Source organism: Giraffa tippelskirchi, chromosome 10 (assembly GCF_054371585.1).
Source record: "Giraffa tippelskirchi isolate mGirTip1 chromosome 10, T2T-mGirTip1v1.2.pri, whole genome shotgun sequence".
Taxonomy (NCBI): domain Eukaryota; kingdom Metazoa; phylum Chordata; class Mammalia; order Artiodactyla; family Giraffidae; genus Giraffa; species Giraffa tippelskirchi.
The window spans coordinates 16,740,775-16,761,406 of record NC_137284.1 but is presented as its reverse complement, the minus strand read 5'-3'; the positions used below and the strand labels follow the sequence as shown (position 1 = coordinate 16,761,406).

Below are 20,632 nucleotides of genomic sequence, written 5' to 3'. Positions count from 1 at the left end.
CTAGACAGAATATTAAAAAGCAAAGACATTACTTTGTCAACAAAGGTCCGTCTAGTCAAGGCTATGGTTTTTCCAGTGGTCATGTATGGATGTGAGAGTTGGACTATAAAGAAAGCTGAGTGCCAAAGAATTGATGCTTTTGAACGGTGGTGTTAGAAAAGACTCTTGAGAGTCCCTTGGACTGCAAGGAGATCCAACCAGTCCATCCTAAAGGAGATCAGTCCTGGGTGTTCATTGGAAGGACTGATTTTGAAGCTGAAACTCCAAAACTTGGGCCAGCTGATACGAAGAGCTGACTCATTTGAAAAGACCCTGATGCTGGGAAAGATTGAGGGCAGGAGGAGAAGGGGACAACAGAGGATGAGATGGTTGGATGGCGTCACCGACTCAACAGACATGGGTTTGGGTGGACTCTGGGAGTTGGTGATGGACAAGGAGGCCTGGTGTGCTGCGATTCACGGGGTTGCAAAGAGTCGGACTCAACTGAGCAACTGAACTGAACTGAATGTTATAAAAGAATCTCCTTCCTCTTAAATTAAAAAAAAAACAACTCTCTTATACTTTTACTAGAAAATTTTGCACAGGCATGGAAATAAGTGCACGGACACAGCCTGCCATCATAAACTGAATAAACAGCATCGTTTGAATATGCATGCCTTTGATTACTTGTGAGGTCAATATTTTTCCATATTTTTGTTTCTGTAGTTTATATTCTCTTTGACAAATGATCTGCTCATATACATCACCCATTTGTGTATTAAGATATGAGTTTCTTTTTATAAAATTATACAATGAACTTAAATATCCTAAAATATTACTAATTTTTCTACTATTTTAAGAAATAAATAAATAATCCCACGAATCTTCCTGAGTGCTCAAAATAAGCTTTTACTTATTTACTGGCAAAAATTTCCTGCTGATTTACATAATAGTGATTACTTCTACAAAGTACCGAATGCTCACCTCTGGACTGTCCTTCAGAGCATCAGAACGGGGAAGCTCTGAGAGCTGCGAGAATCGTCGGTCATAAATACACAGATGAAGATGTTTATCAAGTACCCGAAAATCTTCATAACTTCTTTTAACAATCCAACTTTTGCCCTACGAGTAAGAAAAAACAGACCACTATAATTTGTCTCTATTGGGAGTGGTCATGTACCAGGCTTTATTCCATAGTGATAGGTTATTCATGAGATTTTATATTTACTGCAGTAAACGTTAAACTTCAAAACCCTTTAGTGAGTTATACTACATTAAAGCATTAATAATGGAAAATGAGCTAGAACCACTAAACCTCTTTTTACTCCTGGTCAAGCCCACTGGTTCTCCTTGGGAATAATAACTGGTAGAAGGAAGATAACATGTGATCTTAAACTCACAGAAAGAACCATTAAATGATTTTGTGTGGAAGAATACTACCAAAAATAAAAGAAAAATAAAACTGGGTTATTGATCAGTTACCGTGAACATTTTCTGTGACTGACACTAGAAATGCACTGACAATCAACACTACTAAAATCTCAGCTAGAAGTATTCGGTGTGCTTATAGTAGCTAGAATCCCCTGTATTTCCCCCCTTTTCAGTCTTTCTTCCTTTCTTTGCCTAAGCTCTGAAGTTCATTAGATATGAAAATTTAGTCACAGAACATATTTATCACATACTGTCTTCTAATTTTCTCTTGAATCCATCACTTCATAGCCTGGGCTTTAGTGAAGACCCACATCACCTCTGACCTCCCTGCCTCTGATCTCCTTCATTCCCCTCCCCTAATACGAACTGCAGAGCTTGTCAGGTCACACTGACAAAAGGCCTTCAAAAGCTCCCGTGGGCAGTAGCGATGAATTGGTCTCCACTACACACCATTTGGTTTGACAAAGTAATTTTTATGTGGGGGCTTTTGTCTCATAAGAATTTGGGGAAACTGGGAGAAAAAGCAACCGTCTCAGACATGAAGAAAAATCTCTAACGTACCTCTTCTCCATTCACCTCCCCCAGATGGGGCAGGAGTAGAGGGTACCACTTCATGCGAGAGAGGCTGAATTCTAAACACAGGTATTGCCCATAACTAACAGGATAAATATGCCTAATTCTACTTTGGACTGCAATTCTCCATTACACAGAGAGCAATACCACCTCCCTCTTTCAGAGGGTTGTTAGAATGAAATAAGAGAACAGATGTGGCAGAAAATTTAAAGAACAGTCCCTGGGTCCCAATTCTAAGAAATGCTAGTTCAGTAACTCTGGAGTGAGATCCGGTTAATCTGATGATCAGCCTGATTTGGGAACTACTGATCAATCAAATCCAAACATTCTTGCACATATGAGGACTTGCATCATCTGGTCCTGTCTAAATCTGCTGCGTGATCCCACTCACTACTCCTCCATGCTCTTTCTTTGCTTCTAGTTATGCTCAATTACTTGCATTTCTTCCATTTGTGAAATGTTCCTTTTCTTGCCTACATGATTTTTAAGTGCTATTCTTCTACTATGCAAAGTCCTTCTTTTACTCTTTGCTCAAGTAAGCTCCTTTGTTTTCTCACTTCTACAGCTGCCATCTACCCAAAGCATTTCTGAGTCACAACAGTGGGTTAAATACTTGTTCCTTCGGGATGGCAAAAATAAAAAATAAATAAAAATGAACAATAAGGCAGAGAAAAAGAAAAACAACCTATTGCATAGTTACAAATATTTTTTCTTTCACACATAATTTCAAAAATTATGCAACCCGTCAAATATCAGGAAATTATCAAAATTAATTTAACATATGTATATTTCTATCAAAGAGATTAAACAGATGGTGACGTTCTATTTCAAAGCTCTGGATTTTTTAAAATTGAAATATAGTTGATTTATAGTATTGTGTTAGTTTCAGTTGTACAGCAAAGTGATTCAGTTATACTATATATATATAATTTTTTCAGACTATTTTCCATTTTAGGTTATTACAAAATAATAGACCTGTTACCTCCTAGGTTAAATTTATTACTAGGTACTTTATTATTTTTGATGCAATTGTGGAATTGCTTTCTTAATTTCTCTTTCTAGTAGTCTGTTACTATAGTTCATAGACATGGAACTGATTTTTGGTGAGAAGTTTGAAGCTTTCCAACTAAGATTAGGAACAAGGCAAGGATATCCTCTCTCATCACTGCTGTTAAAAACTGTATGAAATTCCTAGCTAATGAAATAAGACAAGGAAAAGAAATAAAAGATATACAGATTGGGAAGGAAGAAATAAAACTGCCTTTATAGACACATGACATGATCATCTAGATAGAAAACACAAAACAACAACAAAAAACTTCTAGAACTAGTAAGTGATTATATCAAAATAGCATGATACAAGGTTAATAAACAAAAGTCAACTGCTTTCCTATATACCAGGCAATAAACAGGTGGAGTCTGAAATTAAAAACACAGTACCATTTACATAACCACCCCCAAAATGAAATACTTAGGTATAAATCTAACAAAATACGAAGATCATCTACATGAGGAAAACTACAAAACTCTGGTGAAAGAATTTAGTCAAAGGACTAAATGTGGAGAGATGTCCCATGTTCGTGGACAGGAAGACTCAGTATTGCCAAGATGTTAATTCTTCCCAACTTGATCTATAGATTCATGATGCTTCCCCAGACAAAACCCCGGCAAGTTATTTTTCTGTATATTGACCAACTGATTCTAAAGTGTATATGGAGTGGCAAAAGACCCAGAATAGCTAACACAATATTAAAGAAGAAAGTTGGAGGACTGATGTATGTAACTTCAAGACTTACCATAAAGTTACAATAATCAAAACAATGTGGTACTGGCAAAGGAACAGAAATTTACATAAATGAAACAAATAGAAAGCCCAGACACAGACTCATTTAAATACAGTCAACTGATATTTGATAAAAAAGCAAAGGCAACACAATGGAGAAAAGACAGTTTTGTTTTGTTTTATATTTTCAACAAGTGACGCTGGAACAACTGAACATCCACACACACAAAAATAAATCTAGACATAGACCTTACACCTTTCACAAAAACTAATTCAAAAACACCTTAATAAGACACAAAACCATAAAAATCTTAGAATGGAGCATAGGAGAAAATATAGATGACCTTGGGTTTGGTGAGGAGAAAATATAGATGACCTTGGGTTTGGTGATGACTTTCTTTAGATATAAGAGCAAATGTAAAATCCATGAAAAAAAGAATTGATAAGCTTGACTTCACTGAAATTAAAATTTTCTGCCCTGTCAAGAGAATGAAAAGAAAAGCCATAGACGTGGGAGAAAATATTGGCAAAACACATATTATGGATATGGGATTGTTAACCAAAATATACAAAGAACACTTAAAAATCAACAAGAAAACAAAAAAAACTGATTTTAAAATGTACACCTTACCAGAAAGATATATAGATGGCAAATAAGCATATGAAAAGATACTCCACATCATATGTCATCAGGGCAAGGCAAATACAAACAAGAAGATATCACTACACACCTAACAGAGTAGCAAAAATCCACAATACTGATAACACCAGATGATGTTATATGACAGGAATTTATATAACAGCATTCCTTGCTGGTAGGAATGCAAAATGGTACAGCTTCTTTCATAGACTTTTCACTTTCTTACAAAATTACTCATACTCTGTGTTACCACAGGATACAGCAATTGAACTCCTTGGTGTTTACCCAAATGAGTTGAAAAGTTATGTTCACACACATACCTGCACACAAAGGTTTGCAGCTGCTTTATTAAAAATTGCCGAAGCCTGGATGCAACCTACATGTCCATTAGCTGGTTGATAAATTGATAAATAAACTTTGGTACATTCAGACAATGGACTATGACTCAGCACTAAAATGAGGTAAGTATCAAGTCACGAAAAGACATGAAACTTTGTGAAAGTCACCATCTTGAAAAGGCTATATATTATATGATTCCAACCACAGTACACCGTAGAAAATATAAAACTATGGAGACAATTTAAAGAAAAATTGGTGGTTGCCAGGGGCTAGGGAGCAGCGAGAGATGAGTAGCTAGAGCACAGAGAATTCAAAGGCTAGTGAAACTATTCTGCATACTATAATGGTGGATACACATTATAAATTTATCCAAACCCAGCGCATGAACAACACCATGAGTGAACCCAGATGACAATGGTATGTCAGTGGAGGCTCATCTGTTGTAACAATGTACCACATTAGTCAGAGGATGTCCACAGTGGAGAAGGAGGTGCATGTATGAGGACAAGGGATACTTGGGTACCTTGTATTTTCCACTCAACTTTGCTGTGAACCTAAAATTAGTCTAAAAAAATCAAGTTTATTAAATTTATAAAAAGCAACCATGTTCTCTTCTCTCTAGAGAGCCTTGCTCAAAGAAATAAATATCAATAAGCAACTACATAAAGGCAATAGCCTTCAGAGATTCAAAAGGTAAATACTGGGGACTGGATTTCAAAATTGCTTTCCTCATACATCAATAAACTGATTTCTTTCAACTTTTAAAAACTGTTCCTGTGCAAGTAACATGTCTGTTCTTTAATACAGAGTTAAATGCAGAAAATCAAAAGCTTAAAACATAATTTTCAAATCCTCTCAAGTTGCTTTATAAGTAAAATTCTGAGTAAAATTCTAAAAACAGTAAAATACCTATCTTTTTAGTGGATATGGAAGAACTTTAAATTTTTTATGTAAAAAAACCACCTTAATCATGCAATTTCCAAATAGGCTGAATAAAGCAAATGATCAGAATATTTTAGAAATTCAATTATTTATTATAAAGAACAAAACAAAAAAATTCATTATACATGTCTAAATTTTAATTTGCAGCTAATTTCTAACCTGAATAATGTATAAGTAAGCATTGTTCTCCACGGATAACAAAAATCAACAATTCTTAAAAAAGATGATAAAGAAAGACGAGCAAAAAGAAAAATCCCAGTGTATATAAGATCAAATTCCTAAGACAAAATTTTCTTTCTCTCATTCATTCACCAGATATTAGATATTTACTGAACATCTGCATAGTACCAAGCCCTGGAGTAAGTATTAAACGCAACAGAGAGAGGACCATCAAACCTCTGACTTCTTAGAATGTATTTCAAATAAGAAGGAGAAAAACCCTACTTTTAAGTTAATAAATTGTTATGTTGTTTAGTCGCTAAGTCATGTCCAACTCTTGGCTATCTCATGAACTATAGCCTTCCAGGCTCCTCTGTCCATGGGATTTTCCAGGCAAGAATACTGGAGAGGGTAGCCATTTCCTTTACCAGGGTATCTTCCCAACCCAGGGATCCAACCTGCATCTCCTGCTTGGCAGACAGATTCTTTACCATTGAGCCACCTGGGAAGCCCTTAAGTTACAAAATTAAGCCCTTAATACAAAAATACAATAATGATAATTCTGTGCTATGAAGAAATAAGCAAGAATCTACTCTAGTCAAGGTGGTGAGGGAAAGCCCTTCTGTGAAGGTGATATCTAAACTGCCTCCTGAGAACTGCGCAGGCACCAGACAGAGCATGTGCATGTGTGAATGGACTTACGGGCTGACCAATAATGCCTCGTTGAGGAAAAAACTCAGGGTCTTTTAGGAACCGACTGAAAACTAGTGAGACCAAAGCACAGGAGTGAGAAGACTGTCCCATGATGCAGAAAGCAGGCAAGGTCCAGATCCCACAGGGCCCTCACAGGCCTTGATGAGTAGTTTGGGTTTAGTTTTAAATTCAGTGGAAATCTATGGCAGAGGTTTAACCATGAGAGTAACATGTTTAAATTTGCATTTTACCTCGTTCTGGCAGTTGCTATCACAATGGCCCCAAAAGGTACAGCAGCTTGGACTATAGCTTGGTAATAACCGAGGTGCAATGAGTTGTTGTTGTACAGTCACTAAGTCATGTCTGATCCTTTGTGACCCTGTGAACTGCAGCTTGCCAGGCTTCCCTGTCCTTCATGATCTCCTGGAGTTTGTTAAACTCATGTCCATTGAGTCAGTGATGTCATCCAACCATCTCATCTTCTGTCGCCACCTTCTTTTGCCACCTTCTCTTGCCCTCAGTCTTTCCCAGCATCAGGATTTTTTCCAATGAGTTGGCTCTTTGCATCAGGTGGCCAAAGTATTAGAACTTCAGCTTCAGTATCAGTCCTTCCAATGAATACTCAGGGTTAATTTCCTTTAGGATTAATTGGTTTGATCTCCTTGCTATCCAAGAGATTCTCAAGAGTCTTCTCCAGCATCACAGTTCGAAAGCATCAATTCTTCAGTGCTCAGCCTTCTTTAAGGTCCAACTCTCACATCCGTACATGACTAATGGAAAAGTCACAGCTTCAACTATAAGGACCTTTAAACAAAATCTATAATACATATTTGCAGTTCTTTTTGAGAAGAACAGTCTTCACCCACATCCTTTGAAGACCCTTAATCATGGGAAAGTTTATCATGCAACAGAATTAATACTATGAATTAACTGTATGCATGATGAAGTTCATTGAAAAGAAAGACCTGATTTAAATTTCACCTTGACCTTATCCTGAACAGGGGACTTTGCACAAGTTACTTGACACCTACGAGTGGCACTTTATTCTTTTATACAATGGGAATGGGCTTCTCTGGTGGCTCAGATGGTAAAGAATCCACCTGCAATGCGTGAAAACGGGGTTTGATCCCTGGGTTGGGAAGATCCCCTGGAGGAGGACATGGCAACCCACTCTAGTATTCTTGCCTAGAGAATCCCTGTGGACAGAGGAGCCTGGCAGGCTACAGTACATGGGGTTGCAAAGAGTTGGAAACAACTGAGCAACCAAGCACATAATGGGAATAGTAACACCTAAATTTCAGAGAAAAGTTTTCATGCTTAAATAAGAAGTTTGCCATCTGCTTATACACTGTGTCCATATACAGGTGCTCTTCAAACATTAACAATCAACTCCATCCCCTTAGTAACAGCATATTCTAAATGGACCAAGTGGAGGAGATACTTAATACTGAGGAATGCATTGCTGATGGTGGAATTTCAAGCATCAGAGTATAGGAGATATTTTGAGGCAGAAAAGCATTCCCCTACAAGCAACTGTTTATCCCATCAACTGGGACATTAAAAAAGGCTTCACAGTACTGTAAATATTTACAAAACACTTCAGGAAAAATGAGTTATTATACATTGATGAATTCTAGTTAAAATACAAAGGTAGTTCATAAAATCCAACTTCAATAAGAACTATTCATTTCAACTACTCTAAAGCTTACTATAGGACAATAAAATATTAAGAAACAATTTTTCTTAAACTAATAAAACCATACTTAGAGGGGGAAAGATCAGACAGAATTTTCATTAGGGCACATATCGGAATAAATTCTTACAATAGCAAGGTTTAAATGAGTCATTTCAAAGTTAACACTTAAAAACTGATATCTGCTTATTTGCTAATGAATAAAATAATAGAATACAGAACACTTTTAAGATTCCCTACCACTGACATTACACTTATAAATGCTTTATTCTATGTAATGGAGCTCAATGTAATTAGTGTCAAGGTTTATCTAATTTTGTTTTTTTTCTAATTATTGAAGTTTCAACAGTTGAGACAGTAAAGGTTTTTCCATATCTACCTTGACCTGTTCTCGAATATCTTAGGGATTTTATTAATTTTCATTGATTTCAAACTAAATACATGATATTTCCTGAAAAGCAGGGAATACATAGAGGAAAAATTAGTTGCTCTGCAGAAAAGAAAAGTGTTCCCACTCAGATCAATATCATGATACAAATTGGGAAGAGTGTTTCTTCATCTACACTGGCTCATCTGTTTGTTCCATATAACACTCCCCCCCCCGCCGAGTCTGCTTCCTTGGAGAGAAGAATTAAAAGATGAAGGAAGGAACACGTAAGGCACACGGCTATATTGGTCAAGACAACTTATTCTAAATAATGATCAGTAGGAGAGGGAGAGCATTGAGGGCTCAGGCAGGGCATTATGCAGATCTGTCTCCAAGGCATTTGAGAAAGCCGCTTTGTCCATGGTTAATGTTCAACTGAGACACACAGATACGGCTGAATGAGATCTGAGTGACGGGTATCTGCTCCAACTGCTCTTGGCCCAGTATACCAACTAGGAAATATTTTTATCAGTTCAGTTCAGTCACTCAGTTGTGTCCAACTCTTTGCGACCCCATGGACTACAGCACCCCAGGCTTCCCTGTCCATCACCAACTCCCGGAGCTTGCTCAAATTCATGTCCATCGAGTCAGTGATGCCATTCAACCATCTCATCTTCTGTCATCCCCTCTTTATTGCCCAGATTATACAGTCTATTGGGCTTCCCTGGTGGCTCAGATGGTAAAGAATCTGCCTGTAATGCAGGAGACCAGGGTTCATCCCTAGGTTGGGAAGATCCTTTGGAGGCGGAAATGGCAGCTCACTCCAGTAATCTTTCCTGGAGAATCCCCATGGACAGAGGAGCCTGGTGGGCTACAGTCCATAGGATCACAAAGGGTTGGACACAACTGAGTGACTAACACGTACAGCCTATTGGCCTAGGGTTGCAGCCAGTTAACCTGGACTTTCAGAGGCTTCCACTTAAAGTTTTATAGAGGTAGGTAGACAGAAGATATATCTTTACATATATGAATCCTATCCAGGTCCTGTCCACTGAAGTCATGCAAAGAAACTAGATTATTAGTTTTGGTGTATTTCTGTAATTCTTTAATAACATTAGAATATGCCTGCAGATTTCAGAATGGCCAGCTAAGTATAAATAAAACTAGAATTATGATGGAAAAACAGAAAAAAACCACAAGAGTGAGGTTCAAATCCTGGTCTTTAATTTCATGACCATGGGGAAGTTACTGACATTCTTCAGTCTTACATTCATCATCTGTAAGATGGAAACCAGACTGCTTGCCTCACAGAGCTGTTTTAAGATTAAATGATACTCTGTATGCCATAATATTTGTGTACCAGACATATAAGTGATCAAAAAATGCCTACTGAATTTGGATCTATGCAGTACGGAACACATGGTTTACATTTCTGGGTTCACAATTTAAAAAGAAATTAAAGCTTTAAGAGGCAGAGGCAAAGACACCTTACAAGATTCAAATGTAACATTAATACCTGAAGAAATCAGTACCACAGCCTACAGAAAGGGAAAAGATCTCAGCTGTTTAACCGGACACTTTCTAAGAAAAAAGAACTGGGGAAGAAAGTGTGTTAAAAGGGAAGGACCAAGAATTTTGGCTAAATAAAAAGAAATTTCAAGTGCACATTATTAACAATTAGAAATTACCAAAGATATGAAATATGCAATTAGCTTCTATAATGAATAGATTACAAGCAGTAAAGGTGACCACACCTCATTTGAAGATATTACAATTTCTAAAATCTGTTGTATATTGTGAATTCCTAGGATATGTAAAAGCTAGCAATCAGGAAACTGAAGTCCTTAGGAGCTCCAGCTAAGATTTCATATAGCTTAGGAAAGCAATTTTCATAATTTGGCCTCAATTTCCTCATTTGCAAAATTAGAAGGTTTGATTTTGAGTCTATCTTGGCTATAAAAAATGACTTTGGTCTATTATGGTTTATGGATGACATATCTGGCAAGAATACAGAAGACAAGCCATGAGAACGTTATCAACAATTACTTCCAGTGAGAAGGCAGAGAAGAAATACGACAGCATTATTATAATGCAGTAAATTACTACCTTGATGTAATAAAAACATAACAAGTAGTCTGAAATTTTTTAAGCAGCTTGACAAGATACTTACAACCAGGAAAAAGCCTAACTATCTAGGTCACTACTTCATGGAGGCATAATCAAGTAACGATTACACATTCTAATGTATGGTACCAAAATGCCACACTTACCTTTTGAAGGTCATGTTTTATAGACAGCATGGGTATTTTTGACATGTTTTGCTTATGAGAAAGAATAAAAATATTTGCACTGTCGGAACAAATGGAAATCACTGCTAAGAAGAGAAGGCACTAAGAGATGTAGATTTTTGATGGATAAGAAGTTTATGACTGACATGCCAATCATGCACTCTAGATAACGAAGAAATGCTTTCTAATCACTTGTTAATAGTAATGGTTCATCATAAAAGCACTGGATATTTTCATGTAAAAATTAACTCACTAAGTAAAAGCACTGTTATGAAACGTGACATGAAACACGGATTCAGAGCTGCCCACTTCCTCAGAGGAACCAAGATGACATATAATAAAACATGTATAAACAGTATAACTTAGAACATATACATATAAGCTAAGCTCAATTTCTAATCTCATATTCTGTCACCTACAAATAAAAGCACTTAATTCTGAAAGGTTTGCCGTTAAAGTCACATGAAGACTAGGAACTTAGTATCTCCCATATGAAATAGCCATTTTCCAGATTATTTAATTTTTAACTTCAGGTACATGAATAATACTTTTTTAGAAAAAAACATGTAAATTCCTATCTTACTCTCTGTTAAAGGAAACTGAAAAGTGTGTCCGTAAGAAAGGTTTCCTTGAAAACACTTAACTTTACAATGACTAATTCAAAGACAGGCAAGAAGGCTCAATGAACAAAGAATAAATCAAGGAACTGCTTACTTGATGGAGGAAATAATCGATGCTACTAGTGACATATTTGAAATCTCATCAAGAGCAAGTCACACTAATAAGCTTCAAAAAAGTTCTAACACTGAAAGTTAAGAAAGAGCACACTTCTAAAACATACACACATCCTACTGTTATACCACAGTGGAACTTAAAGTCTTCGTTAGAAAAATGTGCATCTGAGGCAGACACTATTTGGTCTGTTCTCTTAACTGTAATATGTAAGCAGTAGCTGAACTGTTTAATCTCATCATCGATAAAGGATATGTTTCCTTTACAAGAAAATTTACAAGAAGAATTTTCAACTTTGTAAAATAAATATCTATTTAATGGACTCTACTGATTGTTTCAACTGTTGAGTACATGCAGAAATGCCAATATGACTGGAAGAATAAAATAAAACACCTGTGTTGCCATAGTCCATGTTATTTGTTCATATTTATTCATTTATTTATGCAATGTTATTCATTTATATTTAATTCCTATTAAATTTTATGTGAAATGGAGAACCACCCACAAAATTACCTGACAAGCAATGTGCACGAGGTAGACCAGCTCTTTAGATTCACAGCCATTTTTTGTTACTTCATTCTGTTCTTCTGAAAGTGAAAGCTATGTTGAGCAGAAAGGGTAAAAGACAGGGAAAGAAAGTCATGATTAATGAGCAAGAATATAATCAGCATTCAGTAATATTTGGGCCCTCACATCAACTTAATGTAAGATATGCCTTATATTAGAACTTTATTGCTTAAAGCAGATAGATAAAATGAAGAAGTCAGGATTTTTAAAACATGTTTCTACTTGAAAAAGAATAGTTACATGAATACGTATAACTGAATCATTTTGCTGTATGCCTGAAGCTAACACAAGATGTAAATCAACTATACTCCAATATAAAACACAACCTAAATAAATAAATAAAAATGTTCCTAAGAATTGTCTTTGTGGCATGTATCTACACTAGCACAATTGCAGAACAGCAGTAAATAAAATAGTATTCATTCTATAGCAGGCTTTCATATCTTTGATGTATAGCACAAATATGAAAGGAACTTCAAGTGGGTCCCAAAAAACAGTGTGACCAGTGGTCTCAGAGAGCAAAGGGTCCATTACAGGGACTGTACCCTGGCTGCCCAGGGAACAGGCTGGGTCTGCAGACATGTTTTATTTCAGACTCACTACGTAGGTCTGCACACTGAATTTTATTTTATTTTTATTTGAACCACAGCTAGCATTTAGAAACTGAACGATTTCATATGTAAAAAATACAAATTTCTGGCTCCTGTTGAAAAACCTGAACCTCTGAACTACTGGACTCATATTCTCACATGGGCAACAACTGGCTGGAGCTGAGAAGTGACCATTCCTTTGAATGAGTCCTGTATTCTCCCAGAGACTTTGTCGCAGAAGCAATTACTGATTTATTTTCCGTCAATATCTAGGTGGAATGTTAATTATCATTCATCATGCTACTTGCTTTGTTACTTTTTTATGCCATACTCACTTCACTCATTCACTCACACATCTGTTCCATTTAGGGATGGGAATCTGCAAACTCAGCTCCAGATACAGACAACCCTGAGTTCAAAAGTGCCACTAACTGGTAACGGAATGTTGACCCACCTACCTAATCTCATATCTGGAAAATGGGAGTGATATAATAACATTCATTCTCAAGTTTGTGCATATTAAATGAGATAATGCACTTAAAGTGTTCACCAAAGTGTATGGCACTCAATAAGCACTTAGCAATCATTACCTATCATTATAAGAATATAAAATTGACGAGAATATATTCTCTATTTATGAAAGAAGTATCTTTGAAAGTATTAAAAAAAAAAAACCCACCAACCTCCTGGTATTAAGTAGGAGAAATTTGGAAGATAACGATCATTCTCACCTAGTCAAAATCAGCCAGATTAACTACAAAATGAGTTCCTTAAAAAAAAAGTGAAAAGAAGCCTACACAAACTAAGTTGCAAACAGTGATGAAAAGACTTTCCTGAGATAGAGATTCCTATGGATGTGCCTGGATGCCTGGCAAGGATGCTGGAGGATAAGGAACCTGCCTTAGACAGGGTAGGGAGAAACCAGCCAAACCTCAGATGACTGCCTGTGGACTGGAGGGAGGAACTGAAATTCCAAAGAAAACTGTGCAGCAGACAGTCAGACCTACACACTCAGCAACTGACTCCCACAGGGGTTCAGGTATTCAACAAGGAGATCAACACACCAAAGGTGGGGCCAGGGAAGGAGAGCAGGAGAACTGAGAGATGAACCTGCGTGTGATGTGTGTAGAGCCTCCCCAAGCACAAAGGTAGCCGAGCACTGGAGATGGAGAGAGGACAAGAAAGCTGAGGCCCCCGGAACATTTAACAAGTGGAGATTGGAGGGGCATAGAAAAGCTGAGAGAAACTCCATTGGGGGCAATGCTGCATGTAAGAGTTTAAGGCAGCTACACACTAGAATGAAGGCAAGGGGAGCCAGAAAAAGCTGGAGAACAAAGAGAACTAGCAACCAGGGGGGCTGCTCTCCCTCAGTTCAGAAAACTGCTGGCTTAACAGCAGAGCACAAACAGACCTCAACAATCTTCAATTTTCCCTGCTAAAAAAAAAAAAAACCTCCTGAACTTATACTCAGAATACTTAGAAGTGATGATAAACAAAAGCAAAGTAAAGTTGCCAAAGGCCAGGTCTATATCAGGCTTCCCAGGTGGCTCAGTGGTAAAGAACCCACCTGCCAATGCAGGAGATGCAGGAGACTCAGGTTCAATCCCTGCATTGGGAAGATCCCCCGGAGGAGAAAATGCCAACCCACTCCAGTATTATTGCCTGGGAAATTCCATGGACACAGAAGCATGGCGGGCTTTGACCATGGGGTCAAAAAGAGTTGGACACAACTGAATGACTGAACACAACATCACCACCACAAGGTCTATATCAACCACAGATCAGCTTGACTCTGCTCACTTCAAACGTGACTAACACAATCTAATACAACAATCTAACAGAATGGAAGAAGAAGGGATAAGCTCATTCCTGGAGGTAAAAACTATTGATTTCAGTCTCTACAGTCTCTTATATAACATATTTGGCATAAAAAAATTACAAAATATACATGGAAGCAGGAAACTGTGATCCATGGTCAACAGAGGAAATAAGCTAAGGGACAGACACAGAAATGCCCCAGATATTGAAATAATAAAAAGAATTTAAATTAATTATGGTAGAAATTCTGAAATTTAGTTTGAAAAGATACTATGTAAGAAAGTAGGAATACACAGAATTCTAGCAGAGACTGATCTACAAATATATTCAAAAGAAAATGCTACAAATAAAAACTATGATGTCAGATATTAATAGCAAACTGAACACAGTAGATGAAAGAATTATTGAACTTGAAAACAGATCAACAGAATGTATCCAAGCTGAGACAGAGAGGAAAAAAAGAATGATCAATCAATAACAGTACACTTGAAATCTCTGAGACAAGCAACATGTACAACGGGTGTACCAGAAGGAAACGGGATTTGAATGGGGCAGAGAGTATCCGCTGAGACAAAAGACGAGAACTTTCTAAAACTGGTAAATGACATCAACTAACAAATTCAAGAAACAGTGAACCTCAAGTAGGATAAATTTCAAAAGTCACAACAAGGCATATCATAATCACACTTTTGAACAACGAAATAAAGACAAGAATCTTGAAAGCAGACAAAAAAACATATAACATTAAGGGGAAAATAAATCAATGACAGGTGAATTCTCACCAGAAATAAGAGAGCTCAGAAAACAAACAGAAACAACTTTAAAATGCTGGAAGAAAAAGACTGCCAATTCTGCATCCCATGAAAATAAGCTTTAGCAATTTTAGGAATATAAACACATTTACAAATGACAACAGCTGAGAGAATCTGTCTCTAACAGATTAGTGCAACAATAAAAGCTAAGACAATTTCCTCAGATTGAAGGGAAATAGTATCACACAAAAATCCAGAACTTCAGGAGGGGATAAGCAACATCAGAAAGGGTAAATATTAAACATAAAACACCTAAATTCTCAACAGTAACAGACAGCAGAAGTTTGATACTGACTTAACAGTTCTAAGAAAAGAAAATAAATGAACCTAAGTTTTATTCAAACCTAAATATACAAGAAAAAGAGGGAAAAAAAGCATTTTCTGATGAATAAAAACAATGAATTCCCATAAATACATCTTCACTAAATAGACTTCAAAAATGTTTCCTTAAAGATGAAAAAGAATTCCAGGATAAAGAAAGAAGGTAAAAAGCAGAAATACTGAGCAAAGAATTCAGCAAATAAGTATTGCATCAAAACAAATCTTAACGTGTAACAAAAATGGTGATTAATTATAAGAGATAAAGAGATGAAACTATAAATCCTAAACAACACAACCATGGAAGACAAGAAAGAGTAATTCCGCTTAAATCATTCTATCTGGTACTGCTTGAGAGAAGAGTAAAGAAACTGATAAACTTTAGACTAAAAATTAGGTGTTCAAGTTAAATTTTTAATGATAACCACTAAAAGGACAGAAAAAGCCTCTTAGCTTTCAAACAATAAAGAGAGAGGTAAAAAATTTTAAATGTCAATACCTGTAACTGAATTATGAATAGAAGCAAAATCATCCTTCCTAAGCAAAACAGAAGCAGGAGGAAGGAAGAAGACAGAAGGAGAGAGCAGATTTCCAAATTAAGGCAAGGAGATGGGGGAAAAGCAAAACAGGATAGCCAAATGGCAGCAACAAAACGGTGCAGTGGGCAGCTACAAACTCCAGTACCTTCACAGAAACATGAAAAAAACAAGCAAAAACTCTCTTGTGAGAGTGAGAACCAGCTTTCTCACCACTCGAAACAGCAGAAACTCACGAATCTGTTCAGGGTGAGACATATGCACACCAAAGACACACGAAGATCCTGAGCTTTAACCTCTACTTCATCTTTAGCTAAGACAGATATGAGCAGCTTGGTTAAGTGTTGAACGGACACTCAACACAAAGGAAATGTGCAAAGACTGGAGAAGTAGATTTCTGTTTGTTTTACTTTTTGTTTTTAGCTCCTGGCATTCAAGGAATTCCCTGACAAACCCTCTGGAGCCTGTGCTCCTGCAGCGGCAGTGCAAAGTCCTAACCACTGGACTTCCAAGGAAGTCCCAATGTTGTAGATTTTAAATAAACGATATAAGACACACTCAAAGAGCTTAAAGAAACTACAAAGAACTAAGGGAAAGCAGGAAAACAGTATATGAAAAAAATGAGCATATCAATGAAAAGAAAGAAAGAAAGGAACCAAACGCAGATTTGGAGGATGACAAAATCACTACCTAAAATGAAAACTTCACTAAAAGAGAGCAAGAGCAGATATGGGCAGGAAGAAGAATCAGGTTACTTAAAGAAAGGGTAAATAAAAATATACAGTCCAGGGAATTCCCCTGCGGCTCCAGTGGTTAGGACTCCACACTCTCATTGTCGAGGGCCCAGCTGCAATCCCTGGGCAGGGAACGACGATTCTGCACAGGGAACGACGATTCTGCAAGTCACTCAGCGTGGTGCCACACACACACACACACACACACACACACACACACGCAGGGAACGACGATTCTGCAAGTCACTCAGCGTGGTGACACACACACACACACACACACACACACACACACACACACACACACACACACACACACACACACACACACACACACACACACACACACACACACACACACACACTCCAAAGAAGAGAAAGAAAAAAAGGGTTAAGGAAAATGAAAAGTACCTAAAGGAGCTGTAGGACATCAGAAAGAGGACCAAAATAATACATTATCAGAATTCCAGAAGGAAAAAGACAGAAGGAGATTATCTGAGGAGTGATATTAGGAAGATGGATGAATAGGAGAACATCGACTTTAGACCTCTTCACAAAAATAGGTATTAGCAACTATCCATCCAAGTTTTTATAGTTATCACAATGGGATACAACAAACCAAGCGAAAGATGAGTCAAAATGGGGGTAAAATATTTATAATACACATGGACAGATTTTTTAAAATAGAATATATAATGACAAAAATGAGATCGGTGATTACCTACCCTAGTATCTTGAAAAGTATCTGGAATTTAAGTGGGGATCAGTAAGTATCTCATGAATGGTTGAATAAGCAAACACAGTCTCACTGGAATACAACACTTATTTTCAAGACTGAATTCATTCTCTTTGACTATATAGTCTCTTCTTCCTCTTGAATTCCCAAAGTAAGTAACATAACTACTCCCCCAGCTGACCAACGTAATTATCCTAGATTCCTCTATCACCTCCTCCTCTGCATACATCCTTTCCTTTCACATTCCCAGGGTCAAGATCTAACCTACACCTTTAATTCATTATTCTCTCCTATCTCCCAAAACTTGGCTCCCAACCCTGCTCCTTCTTTCCACTCTCCACTGCTGCTTCCCTAGTTCTGGGCCTCCCTGCATCTGATCCAGACAAACAGACTAGATGAGTAAGTAGAGTGGTCTTCTAGCTGATTTCTATTTCCTACTACACACTACTCACAGTACCTTCTTCTCAAAATTCCTCAGTTCTTTGTCAGTCCCTACTAAGAAACTAATTTAAAGCCAAAGTCCAAACACCTTAGATGAGCCTTGAAGAATGGCATTTCTCCAGATTATTTTCTAAACCCTGTTTTTCCACCATCATTCTAAGCCGTCCATCCCCTTTCCTTCCAGGGACCTTGGTCTGTGGTATTTTTCCTGGTCTAAATGCTCTTCACTTCTATCTGTGCATATCCAAAACCTGTTCAGTCTTCAACAAAGCCTTCCTTGAATGCCACAGGAAATAACCTCTCCTGCCTTTGAATCCCTATAAGAACTCCAACAATCTTACTACTTTTATTGGTATATTGCTTACTTCCCCTGGGGAAAGACTCTCTTATCTACTTCTTCAATGACACTCACAGAGTATCTGCCACAGATAAGGCATTCAGTAAAACCATTCTGAATGAACTGTTTGTAGTTATTAAGACTTCTACACAAGTCTGAACACCAGGATGTTTTATACAGTACATGAAGCACATATACCTAGAGTATACACACCATGAAAGATGAGGCTACATTTACCTACAGAAACTTATGACAGGAACATAATGATTTATTTTTACTTCCTTTGACTTAATCTCAATCCTTTGCCTATAAAAAAAAGAAAACAGAATTTTCAAGTCCCATCTTCTGGATTTCTTACAAATCTATTTTTGTAGTTATTTTTCCTATATTCACTTTTCTATCACCATGGAAACCAAGCTGAAATTAGTGTTGTTAGGATCTTTAAAAATACAACTCTATTCAGCAAGCCTTCAAATGTTCAAAAAGTCCTTTCTCTGCATCGAGAACGGAAATCAGCGTAAAGTTGCATAAAAATATATCACCCCATCCACATAAAAACCATTCACCAAAGTTTAATCAACAGATTGCAAATCGAGCAAAGAAAGAGTTCTTTTCTTTTTATTCTTCTTTTATAATGCTATTATGGCTGCAGTTTCACTACGAGATACCTGTGGAGTTTGTAAACAGTTTTCTTCACCTCCGTAGACTGTAGCAGACATGTAAAAATAATTTCTGTTGCATGTGGTCTGCTCACACCTATGATCAACATCCTAATAGTCAACACTGAAAATACATCTTCAAAACTACTGAGTTGAGAACACGAAGTGGAAGAATAACTCTATATTTGAGACGTAACTCTGTATTACTTCTTAGGTGGGTAATAAGTGAAGCAAGTTCTAATTTCAGAACATAAGGCGAAAATCAATGAGACAAAATTGCAATTCAAATTTCTTGAAGAAAGCTAGAGAACTACATGCATCTTAATAAACTAAATAGTCAATTTTTCCTTCCAGAACGGGAAAAGAACACTGTTTCAGGGAGTATCAGAAGAAGGAACTGGTTTGCTAATCCTTAAACACCAGAACACCCTCAGCTCAACAAGAGGTCCCCAGCATGAAGAATAAATGGAAATAAGATTAAATGACAGAAGAGCAGAATCACAGTCTCATCTTGTAGGTGCTCACTCCAGAATATACACTTGTTGGGAAACAAAGCTTCATGAATATTTTCACATTTATATATGGTCAGAACATTTTGAACAGACTTCAGCAATGAGGTTAAAGAAAGACTGAATGGGAATCCTGAATGCCAGAGCCTCTGGAGAAAATCTTCTCTCTTCCCAAGTCCTGATGTTTGTAAAACAGACATCTTTGCTTCTTCTCCCAGAGAGGATGCATTTACTTTCCAGAGTGGAGTCCCTCTCTCCACCTCCAGAAAGGCAAATGGACAGAAGCACCAGCTATCATATGGAAACTCCAAGTTTCAAAATTTCAGAGTCTGTCTCTTGTGATAAAAAAAACCCACTGTCCACATGTGGTATACATCTGGTTCCCGCTGCATCACATCATGGAGAACTGAGGCAAAAAGAACCAACATGAGTTATACTATGAGGTTATGAAAGGTCTGATTTCTGATGCAGAGACCTCACTTTTCTGTTAGAGAGAGAGAGAGATTAACCCTGACAAGCTGGCTTGTTAGCCTCTAAGTAGAGAAACATCTCAGACTTTTCACAGTTTCAGACTCAACAATATTACTTTTGTAAGCATATTCAGTCCAACTCCTGGAAGTGAACTGTATATGTAATGTGACTCCAACATATCTATATATCAACCAGTTTTACACACTTAACTTCTAAACTGGACAATCTCAAATGAGATACAGTTAAAATCCAGGTCTTGGTTGATGGCAGCACTGATAACTCACTATGTCAACTCTTCATTTTAAATCTTCCCCTCAAATGACAAAGATTTCCAAGCATAACAGGAGGTATTACTATAGAATATGCAGAAAAGCAGGGTTGAAATTTATATGTTTTGGTTTGAGGGAGAAGACTTTCTGGTAGGGATAGAAATAGTAAAATTATCACGGCCTTTGTTTCAAATGGTTACATACAAATAATATAAACTT

At 37.1% G+C, this 20,632-nt stretch overlaps 1 protein-coding gene across 9 annotated transcripts in view; it reads right to left on the bottom strand.

Moving 5' to 3' along the window:
* ARHGAP32 (Rho GTPase activating protein 32) overlaps window positions 1-20,632 on the bottom strand; it is a 189,903-nt gene that overhangs the window by 66,546 nt on the left and 102,725 nt on the right. For all 9 annotated transcript variants that reach the window (XM_081536550.1, XM_081536548.1, XM_081536553.1 and 6 more), the window contains 2 exons: window positions 12,133-12,219; window positions 964-1,101 (listed from right to left, as the gene is read on the bottom strand). In XM_081536550.1, the coding sequence (XP_081392676.1) occupies window positions 964-1,101; window positions 12,133-12,219 (225 nt within the window). The remainder of the gene's footprint in view (window positions 1-963; window positions 1,102-12,132; window positions 12,220-20,632) is intronic.